General features: G+C 38.6%; 1 protein-coding gene across 1 annotated transcript; it reads right to left on the minus strand.

The window, feature by feature from the left end:
* Window positions 1–8,141: 8,141 nt before the first annotated feature.
* On the minus strand, window positions 8,142–12,046 carry LOC126259361 (ubiquitin-like modifier-activating enzyme 1). The gene has a single exon (XM_049956097.1). The coding sequence runs from the start codon at window positions 11,873–11,875 to the stop codon at window positions 8,717–8,719; it is 3,159 nt and encodes a 1,052-aa protein (XP_049812054.1). The 5' UTR covers window positions 11,876–12,046; the 3' UTR covers window positions 8,142–8,716.
* Window positions 12,047–12,371: the final 325 nt, after the last annotated feature.

Raw genomic sequence — 12,371 nt, forward strand, 5'->3', positions numbered from 1 at the left:
TACTGCCTTGCCAATTAGTAGATTCACAATGTATGCTGGTGCAAAATATAATGGAACTGTGCTACTCAGTTTGCCCCCCTCCCCCCACCTATAATGACCTAGACATCATGAATAGTAATATCTGTGTGCTTACCTTGTACTGCATACATAAATCTATTTTAAAAAAATAAGTGTGTGTGTGTGTGTGTGTGTGTGTGTGTGTGTGTGTGTGTGTGCACCCCCCCCCCCCCAATCCCTCTCCTGTCTCCACCTATTCCTCCGTCAGTCTCTCTCCAATTCATTCTCCCACCTGTCTGCTCCCCTCCTACTTCCCATGCCTCCTACACACTAACTCTGTCCATCTCCTCTGCTCTCTCTCTCTCACACACACACACACACACCATACCCATAGCTTCCTGCCCCTTCCCCCCCTTTCTTTTCCACCTACCTCTTGCTGCTCCCCTTTCCTCCCCTCTCACTGCTAATCTCCCTCTCCCCCTTTCTCACTCCATCTCATCCTCCTCTCTCTGTTCATCTCTTTTTCCAAAGTCTCTCTCTGTTCACATCATCCTCCTCACTCTTTCCCTCATTCTCCCCTCATTCCCCCTTTTTATCATCATCATCTCCCTCTCTCCCTATTCATCTCCTCCTGCCCCTTCTGTCTGTACATCCCTTCTATATTGAATTCAGCCTTGCACATACTTGTGTCGTCCTGCAAGTGTACCCATTGCAAAACTGGTTGATGAAGCAGGACGATACTACTCCCATAACACACCTGTCCTGCAGGGCAACCTATTTGTCTGGGACTCAGAAACAGTTTTCTGCCCAACGAGTAGGCTGCCCAGCCATGCAAGACAGCCTACACGTTGGGGACTGGAACTATATCTTGCTCCTGCCACAAGATTGCCTTGCAAAGCTGGTTGATACTATTCCTACACAACACCTCTGTCCTTCAGGCCAGCCTGTAAGGCAGGGATTGGGGAAAAAAAACCACGCCTTTGCCCATATCTCTGCTCCTATTGGAGCTAGGTGGTTATCAAATCCACTTCTAATACTTGTGAAGCCTGCTGTTTCTATGCCAAATTTGGTTGAAAAATGTACATTGTGGCACAGTTAAAAGTAGCCTACCTCCCCTTTGAATGGGAATTCATTATTTCAACTTCTGAAATAGAGTAAAAAGCTACAACAACAGACAGTTTTATAAAATAATAGATTGTTAGCATTCTCCCATCAGCATTTCATTTTATTTCACCAGTGAAGTTAAGATATTCCTCTTTGCAGTCTGCATAGTGACTTTCACAATAGAAGAAAGAATTGAAATTGTGGAAGCATGTGTGAAAACAGGTTTCATTAAGGAAACTCACAAAATTTTTGGGGTAAAGTATCCAGATAGACTGCTAGCAAAGAGAGCAATACAGTCTCTATAAAAATTGGCACACCTACAGATCTATGTAAAATGACAAAGAATTCCTTCAGTTTTCACACCAGAAATTACTGTAGAAAATTTCCAAAGAATTATTCAGAGCCCAAAGAAGTCTACACACAAATCCATCCTATAGGCATATCATGATGGTTGTGCAGCAAGTGGGGGGGGGGGGGGAGGGGGATGATAGAAACGTTAAATTACAGCGCACGGCTTGTGAATAACATCAGTGATGGTTTGTTAGACCCTTTCCATTTCATTAGGAGTAGACAGCATTCCACTAGAACTACTGACAGCCTTGGGAGAGCCAGTCCTGACAAAACTCTACCAACTGGTGAGCAAGATGTATGAGACAGGCGAAACACCCTCAGACTTCAAGAAGACTATAATAATTCCAATCGCAAAGAAAGCAGGTGTTGACAGATGTGAAAATTACCAAACTGTCAGTTTAATATGTCATGGCTGCAAAATACTAATGCGAATTCTTTACAGACGAATGGAAAAACTAGTAGAAGCCGCCCTCGGTGAAGATCAGTTTGGATTCCGTAGAAATATCTGAACACGTGAGGCAATACTGACCCTACGACTTATGTTAGAAGCTAGATTAAGGAAAGCCAAACCTACGTTTCTGGCATTTGTAGACTTTGAGAAAGCTTTTGACAATGTTGACTGGAATACTCTCATTCAAATTCTGAAGGTGGCAGGGGTAAAATAGAGGGAGTGAAAGGCTATTTACAATTTGTACAGAAACCAGATGGCAGTTATAAGAGTCGAGGGACATGAAAGGGAAGCAGTGGTTGGGAAGGGAGTGAGACAGGGTTGTGGCCTGTCCCCGATGTTATTCAATCTGTATATTGAGCAAGCAGTGAAGGAAACAAAAGAAAAATTCGGAGTAGGTATTAAAATCCATGGAGAAGAAATAAAAACGTTGAGGTTCGCCGATAACATTGTTCTTTCTGTCAGAGACAGCAAAAGACTTGGAAGAGCAGTTGAACAGAATGGACAGTGTCTTGAAAGGAGGATATAAGATGAACATCAACAAAAGCAAAACAAGGGTAATGGAATGTAGTCGAATTAAATCGGGTGATGCTGAGGGAATTAGATTAGGAAATGAGACCGTAACGTAGTAAAGGAGTTTTGCTATTTGGGGAGCAAAATAACTGATGATGGTCGAAGTAGAGAGGATATAAAATGTAGACTGGCAATGGCAAAGAAAGCGTTTCTGAAGAAGAGAAATTTGTTAATGCCGAGTACAGATTTAAGTGTCAAGAAGTTGTTTCTGAAAGTATTTGTATGGAGTGTAGCCATGTATGGAAGTGAAACGTGGACGATAAATAGTTTGGACAAGAAGAGAATAGAAGCGTTCGAAATGTGGTGCTAAAGAAGAATGCTGAAGATTATTTGGGTAGATCACGTAACTAATGAGGAAGTATTGAATAGGACTGGGGAGAAGAGGAGTTTGTGGCACAACTTGACTAGAAGGGATTGGTTGGTAAGACATGTTCTGAGGCATCAAGGGATCACCAATTTAGTATTGGAGGGCAGCGTGGAGGGTAAAAATCGTAGAGGGAGGCCAAGAGATGAATACACTAATCAGATACAGAAGGATGTAGGTTGTGGTAGGTACGGAGAGAGGAAGAACCTTGCACAGGATAGAGTAGCATGGAGAGCTGCATCAAACCAGTCTCAGGACTGAAGACCACAACAACAATGAATGATGAAGCATGGTTTCATCTTTCTGGTCAGGTTAATTCATAGAACACAAGGTACTGGACAACGCAGAACCCTAACTCCGCGTTAGCAACCATTCCATGATGAAAAAAATCTGTACTTGGTGCAGTGCAACAGGAAAGTGTATTATTGGACCAATATTTTTTTGACACCACCCTCAAAATTGTTCCATGTAAGCAAATTTTTGATACATTTTGTACTCAACTCACTTCCTCCAGCAGTAAGCACACTGTAGGTGCTTCACAGAGACACACCATTCATTTCTGGCAATCTTTTTCTGAGCAGTAATAATTTTTTTGTATCAGTAAACTGCCCCAGGTGAGTGTTTCTTAACCGAACAAAACCAAAGCAAACGGAGTGTAATTGAGAATTGTCTCCAACTAATGTAAATGAAAAACTTTAGCATCCCTGTTGCAGTGCAGTATGCATGGTGTTTCAGAGATAAGATATTAGTTTACTCACTGACCTGTAATGGATCGTGGTTTCCATAGCTTTTGATCTTAGATTTTAAGGAAATTGCCTTCAATAGTTTGAAGCACCACATACGGAGTATGGAACATACCACCACATAATTAGATGGATTATGGCAAATACACGTATTCGGATAGAATGAAGTTTTTGGTAGATGTGCATTAATACCACAGAAAACAACATATGACAAATCACTCCAGGCAAATTTTGTAAATTACACCAAAAAGGTATCAAGGTAATCTCTTCATTTTGCACAAAATATAAGGCTTTTCATTTTTACTCACACATCCTGCCTTCTTTGTATAAATTTAACTTTAACCTGGTGTGAATGAGGTCGGGTACATCTTACCCAAGGTGTTTTGAAGTGCTGATTATTGAATGTCATTGTCACCACACACATCTTGCTGTCACAGAAGCAGGTGGTAGGGGGGGGGGGGGGGCACAAGATGCAGTGTTGAGTTTATTGTTAAGTCAGAGGCAGATACACGTGTGCAAAGCTGGGTAGGGTACATCACACCCAACCTCGTAGTCGGTGTTACATTTTTGAGCTGTCAGCAAGTTTATGAGATATAGTTATTTATAGTATTCTTTGATTTATTTTTAGATTTTATAATTCTCAAGATGTCTTAGGAAGAAAATGAAAGTTGGCTACAAGAATTACTAGTAGTAGTTTTAGAAAACTGTTCAAATACTTGTTCCTGTGACTCCAAGAGCAAAGAAGAGATTGACAAAGTTTCTCAAGTAAGTGATCACACAAAGAAACATCTGTGGTTCACATGGCCCTAGGTCTTTCTGATTAGAAGTAGAGTTAACATCAGTTTCACCTATTCCTCAACAAAAGTGAGAAATTTAAACAATTTTATTTCAGTCTGGCTTGTTCCCTGGTATGGGTATTTTTCCTAGTGTTTGCAATAAACTGTAGAGGTCACCTTAATAACCTCTAATCTTAAGTAGCTGATGTATCCAATTTGGATCCATGCACCACCACACACGTAAGAGTAACTTTCAATTTCAGTTTGAGACATAAGAGTGTCTGGGTTTGTATCTCTGTTGTGTAGGCACCTTTTCTATTTAAATAAATGACCTAAACAGCTACTACATTTTAGAGGTAAAATACGAAGGAAGAGGGCTACAAATATGAAAATATATTCTATTTGGAGGCAAACTAAGTAACTGATGATCTTGCTCTATGAAAGTTGTCCTGTTCTGGGAAAATGACATTATACTGGTTAATAACCAGGATCTTAGTAAAACAGAAAAAGATGAGGTCATTTTCCTCTGAGGAAACTCATATGATTCAAATTACACAAACATAACCACAGACAACAGCACAAATTCTGAGACCTGTACCCTACTCTATTCATTTTGATTAGAGGCAGCATGTGCCTTTAGTACGAAGAGACACAGTAATTTTTCCAATGGTAGGCAGATACTAAACATCCACTTAACAATACTTTTCAGAATGATGATTTGCCTGCAGCTAAAAATGGCCAGAATGTGTCGTTCTTAAGGAAACATGTTTAAAAGGTACAAAATCACAAAAAATTTAAATTATGTGGGGGAGGGACTGAACAGATGATACAGCCATTCAATATAATGACAAACAAAATTATGACAACAGAAAAGGAGACTAGTCTACAGATTATGTGTAGTTGGCAAAAGAATATCTTTCTGCCTATAAAGCAAAATAACGTAACTTGAGCAAATTGTGTTAGCACAATTGCAACATCCCAATTATACAAACAATGTTATATTATTATCATTATTATTATTAGTTTACATTTTATGGCCTTCACTGGACCACTCTAGCCAACTTTACACAAAGAATTTTTCAGCTTCCTGTCAGCCCAATAGTTCTTCATTCTCTCAGATATCATATATTAAAAAGTTATTGCTGAGAAATAATATCTTTTATCCAGATAATTTGTTCCTGTACCATACAAAAATGTGTTTGATGTAATATTTTAAGTGGCTGAATAGTCAAGTTATTGAAATCCAAAATAAAAAATGAAAATCAGACGGCAGAATGGGGAAGTGAGAGAGACAGAAAAATAACTACTTACCTGAAACTGCTGTAAGTAAAGTAGGTAGGTTAAAGCAGTACGGAAGGTGGGAGATAATACCATGGTTTAGGGGAGGGGGATGGAGCATTAACGTACCAGTGGAAGAGAGGTAAAAAGGCTTGGCTAAATTGTATTTTTTGGGAACAGTCAGTGATAAATGACAACTTTAACTGCATTATCATTCATGCAAAGTTTGTCTTCATACAGCAACATATCTGCTTGCAACGTTCATTTGTTAACAGATCCAATACAGTAGCATATCTTAAGAAAAAAGTATTTTTTCCCTAATCAGCTGAAGATATAAACCAGTGCATGATGATGATGATGTCCCATACTCCGAGGAGCGTAAGGGACGATGCTGGAGACCTGCACTGCTGTACTAGGCAACGTCCTAGCGGAGGTGGTTTGCCATTGCCTTCCTCCAACTGTAATGGGGATGAATGACGATTAAGATGATGACACCCAGTCATAACAAGACAGGAAAAATCCCTGACCCCACCGGGAATCGAACCCGGGACCCCGTGCACGTGAAGTGAGAACGCCACCGCAAGACGTGGACATATTGTTTCCAAACCTAGCTAAAATAAACATGAGCAAAATATGAAAAATAACAGTTAAGGAAGTATATCACCAGAAGGGGATTTCTTTATTTTTTTATAATAGTTCTGAAGAGAGAAGCTGTTGCTTCATATACAAATTCTCTGCAGTAAGTATTCTCAGATGGGCATGTTTGATATCTGTAGTGGAATATCACCCTTCTTCACATCTTTGAACAATAGTAGTACAAAATCAAATGCTAAAATGTGGATGAACAGAAAATTACACTGAATAATGGAGAAGAATTTTGTTGTACTCAAGCAAATAATATTTAACTGTGCTCCACAGATATGCCACATTAAAACCTCTATTCACACAGTTAAATAGTCTCATGCTTATAACAGTAGTTTACTAGTAAAACCACACTAAAGGGGGGAGGAAAAAAAAAAAAGAGTTCTGCAAAACTGTGAGAACCACTGCTCTACTGCTGAACTGGGTGAGAGTTTGACGATTTAAAGATTTCCATTACCAAAGCATCTGAGACAATCAAGGAAATACAAACACAACTATTACTGCTGATGAGACCAAAGCCAAATTACAATTAAAATTTTAAACTGCGCTAATCACCACTATCTAAATAGTCATTTGACACACCAAACAACTATAGTTACACTAGCATTCAGCATCAGTTTGGAGGCCACATTACATGAGGTTTTCTCTCCTGTTTCATTGATAAAATAAAACCAACACACAAATATTAAGAGAATTCCATGTTAAGCAGTGTTCGTTTAGAAGCTACTTGATTATGAAATTACTCTCCTGCTCATAAGAAGTATATTTTGTCCATGTAATATATGTTATAATATTCTGTACAGAGCACAAATTCATCAGGGACCTCTAAAGTTAGGTTTTTTTTTTTTTTTTTTTTTTGGGGTGGGGGTACAGTTACATGCTTTGTGAACCTTCTGACATATCAGAAAAGACAAATATTCATGGAAGGGTCTCTCACTTTTGGCACCAAATATTCCTTCAGAAGGATTGTACGAACAACAAAACACCACGTTCCTCTTCACACAGTAATCAACCACGAAATCTATCATGAAGTTATTTAATGTAGAATTAATCTGAGTCTCTTATCTGTTGCTGTTCACTTCTCAAAATCCTTCGAGGGTTTACATCGTACTGGACATCTGTAACTAATCCTCCAATGTTTTACCAAACTGATTTGCACTACATTCCATTGGAGTAAGTCGATATCTACTCAATTTTATACTATGCCATACTTTGGATAAAGTTCCAGCATGAGTCAATAGAACTTTCCTGTTGAGTATTTAGAAATATCCTGGATTAAATTTTGTACCTACATAGGCCATTCCTTCATCTGTGAACAAACACCTTAGTGACTTTTCAAATGAAGGAAAATAACAGCTATCACTCAAAAGGACAAGCATACAGTCTGTAAGTTCTTTCTAATAATAAACTACATCAAATGAATTTACAGTCTCTGCAGAAATTACCTTTTTATATTGCAAATTCACACCAGTAATGCACAATGACTGAATAGAGAGGCCAATTAAGTGAAACCTGCACTTGAAAATCCAAACTACAAAATTATTTTTGATCTCTCTCTCTCTCTCTCTCACACACACACACACTCACACAGCACAACATAACAGGTATATATATATATATATATATATATATATATATATATATATATATATATATATATATATATATATATATATATATATATATATATAAACCATTGCAGTACAGAACTTCAGGCACACACATTATTAGTAAGATGGAAATACATGAAAACATCTACTGGACAGTTCTTACAGCTTGATCAAGTGCATACACATTTGAGCCCATGCATGACAGTGAAAACTTAAGGGGACATCATATGATTTTGTAACATTAATAAAACAATGTATCAGCGAACACTTTATTCATAAGTACAAATTGAGACATCACTCATAAAAAAGATTACACAAAAGATAAGAGCTTTTTTGCATCTTATTTATGAATACAATAATGAGACTCCCTTTGTTTATATAGCAATCTCACTATATGCGCAACCATATATAGCACTTCATCCACTACATTTCATACTGAGATGTAAGCAGGCTACATATAAACTGAAAATATTGACATATCCATTAATTTTAGTCCTATAATCTATGGAATACTTTTTAAAAATTTAGATTTGAGCACAGGTGTGTTAAATGCATGAAGTAAACTTCCTGTAAATTATTCTGCACAATCTAAATGAACTGCCTCAATAACTTTCCACAGATATAAATTTCACCCTACTTCTATAAAAAATATTGGAACTTTGTGGCATTATTATTAAAAATACTGTAAATTCTAAACACAGAAGTAAGAACAGAAATTACTGAATGTGAAAATATAAAATTCACAGCCACACTGTAAGCTCAAATTAGATTTAAACATTGAAAACATGAGAAAATATCTGGTTGAATTTAGAACCAAATAATACAATAACTTAATTTGGGAGTGTGTAACGAACATAGGGAACTTCAACATCATTACCACTATCATCATTACAACACAATTCAAATATTAGAGCTTTAACATGTGGCTCAATTTTCTTTTTTGAGACTTTCATTACAACTTCAGACATTGGAAGGCCCATGCGTTCTGCACACTTTGATCTAGACATGAAAAATGAATAGAGCATACAAACACCTTGGGACAACATTGTGATTTCCAGATTATATTTAGTTCTGAAGTAATCAAGGAACTCTTTGAGAGTGAGTTCTCCCACTACTTCAAACCGGTCCCATAATGTCCATTCTGTGTCATAATACTTATTTTTTGGAGCTGAAATTGGCTCAGAAAAGCTGATGAATGGTAAGGCCAAGTTAATAAAACCATTCTTGAAGACATCAATATTTTTAAAGCCCTGTGCTAATTTGTATAGCTCAAGACACGCAAGGCCACCAACTACTGATGTAGTTGTAGCAATAGCAGGAATAATCTTACCAGCAATAAGCTTACTCTTGTGGCGATCTGCTATTGGGATACCATAATTTTCAGCACGCAGATTAGAAGCAGCAACAATAAAGTCCATATGCATATTGGTGTCATCGTCCTTTTCAAATTCCAATGGCTTTATCTGAAGATTACCCAGCTCACTGATACCAGGCAACTCCTTCTGCAATTGTATTATGCGATCATGATCAACAGCACCAGTTCCATTAGACATCTGATCCTGTGAATCAGTTATTGATATTTTAACACCTTGTTTTGGAACGAAAACTGGTACTTGCACCTTCGCAGCAATTCGAGCAACAGCTTCACGATCACGGTTCTGTGGAATACCATACACCTCTGCTTTCAAATTAGCAGCAGCAACAATGTAATCCAAATGAAGAGAATTTTCAACTGAAAATTCAAGGGGTTTTGGGCATCTTTTTGGTCCTGACCAAAATGGCTGTCCACTTGATGTAAGCTGATCTGGAGGGAAATTAAACAAAAGTTGGCGAATTTGGTCATTATATTGCTCTTGCCAATAGCACCGGGCCCATGCAACACAATCATCAAAACTTAATGGTCGCTGGTCAACTAAAGCTTTCTTAAGTGACTCCAGAATTTCCAATGGTTGCACTCCTGGAAGCTTCATTGTTCGGTCTATGAATGAAGGGTCTGAGAGGTACTGAGCAGCATTTTCAGCTGCTTGGTGAAACAGACCTTCAAATGAATCTCTTGCCCACTGTAGTGTGTGCTCAATTGCATTGGGGAAATTCTTTAGGGTACATATTGGAATGCTTTTCTCAGGTGGATCTTGTGACGAACTGTACGATTCTGTCAAAAATGGAACAACTACCTGAGTATTGCCCTTTGTTCCTAAAGTCCCTGATTCCAGAAGTGGTTTGCGATAATATACACATCGACGATCCATATATATGCGGGCATCAACATTATCCAAAGCATTTGCAACACCATCAAGACCTTCAAAGAAACTATCATCGTACACTTTCTCAGACTCTGGGCCAACACGATTTTCATGAGCCTCAATATTTAAATATGGATTCATCTGCTTAACAACTCTAGCAGCAGTTATAGACTTCGGGCGCTGGACATCATGTGGCCGAAACAAGAACTGGCGATTGAGATTTGACTTCTCAATGAGATCCATGTCTGTCACAATAACTTTACCACCCTCACCTGCTCCAACACCCATCATAGCAAAGTTCTTTAGAAGTTCACATCCAATGGCACCTGCACCAACAATGAAGTAATTAAGTTTACCCAGTTTATCTTGGAATTCCTTTCCAAATACAGCAATCTGCCCATCATAACGACTGCCTGTTGGCATATAATTTTCAGGATTTTCTGCAGTGAGATCTTTGGGCAAACATTCCAAGGCATCAAAGTAAAGCCATTGATAAATTGGAGTAAATTTTCCACTGCAAGCTTTCATTACTTCTTGAGCAACTATTCCACCAATGGCTGCATTCAATGGGCTAACATCTCCTCTACATATTTTCGGGAAAACATCTAGAAGATCACTACCAACCTCATAGTCACTTCCACCATTCACACTCAATTTCTTGCAAAGTGACTTGAAAGCAGCTGCATCATCATTGTTCCAAAGCCTTGGATAGTCCCCATTCTGCTCATGGTACTTGTGGAGAGCTTGGAAAGCCAAATGCAGCTGTGGAGCTCTCTCAAATTTTGAAAAATCTGTTATTACAAACTCTGGTTCTTTAAGGGCCTCTTTCAATGGTTTGAACTGCATAACAGTTGGAACTTTGACCTGGGTGACTATACCACCACTCACATACTTTGAATAACTACTTGTATCACCAATGCTAAACGTATAAGGACCCAGAACTTTAATTTTTATTGGCTCACAGCCATTCAGTTCTGTCATTCCAACAATCTCCGAGAAAGTAACGTAATCGCCGTCCTCTAGCCCGTGACGAGTATCGTCCAGACATGTAACAACTCCCTCAATGTCATTGGATATGCTGGCTATCATCGCAGTTAAGGGCGCCTCGCCATTTGTGTCCACGACAGTAAATTCATCACCAAAGTCACAGAACACCTGTGAAAATAGTCCTTTATTGTCTGCAATTATAAGTGCGATATTGAAGGCACGTGCGGTTTCCGCGATTCTCAGCTGCTCGTCAAGTTTACTATTTGTTAAAACAATAACTCTGAATTGTTTCAAAAAATCCTCAGTCAGTGGACCGGTATACGCCTGAGTACGAACGTAATTATTCAATTCAGACAGTTGTTTCAGACTGGCTTCTGCCCTATTTTTTCCTAATGAAGCTTCAGATAAGTAAAACTGTGAGCACAAATCTGACATTGTACAAGCAACTTCATCATGTAGCGTGACAGCTCTGACACCACCAAGAATCACATTTTTGGCCACTTCGACTCCCAAGCCGCCGAGACCAGATATTAAAACATTCGAGGACGCCATGCGTCGCATGGCATCATGACCAAGTACATACAACTGCCTTGAATAAAGTCCTTCGTCGATCTCGGGGGCACAGTTGGATGATCCCGGTTGCTCCATTTCTGCAGAGCGCGAGGAGCAAGAGGACGCTACTACTGAGTCTCCTGTAGCAACTTTTCTCTTCTTGGCTGCAGGATCTACGGAACTATCGAGCACACGAGAACTAGACATCGGGCACACACAAAGTTTTCACTATGAAGGCGTATACTCCAATGTTTCGATCACAAATCAACACTGTCTTTTCGTTAAAAGACAATTGCATAGTTCATAACACTGTAATAATCTTTGTTACCTTCAACTGCTCCCAAAGACACTAATGGAAAGCTCTAATGCCCTCTTCAAAGAGCAATTTCAAAGATACTACAACCAAGAAAACAAATGCTACGTCGTTTATCGATTCAGTAACAAAGATTCTTTTATTCAAATGAAATTTCTTTCATAATTTAATTGTATTATATTTTAGCGATCCGAAAAAGAAGTGAATTACTCCACTTGCATGTGACTACTCATGAAAGGGCGGTTCGCAAAAAATTATTTATCTTGTGGTTCTTGGCTGGAAACAGGATTTCCACATGTAACTAAAGTAATGTCACTGCAAAGTGATGCGATGAGTCAGGCTGCAGTGGCAGCGTGAACTACCTCCTTACAAGCTGCAGTCAAGATAATG

This window comes from Schistocerca nitens, chromosome 5 (genome assembly GCF_023898315.1).
Source record: "Schistocerca nitens isolate TAMUIC-IGC-003100 chromosome 5, iqSchNite1.1, whole genome shotgun sequence".
NCBI lineage: Eukaryota > Metazoa > Arthropoda > Insecta > Orthoptera > Acrididae > Schistocerca > Schistocerca nitens.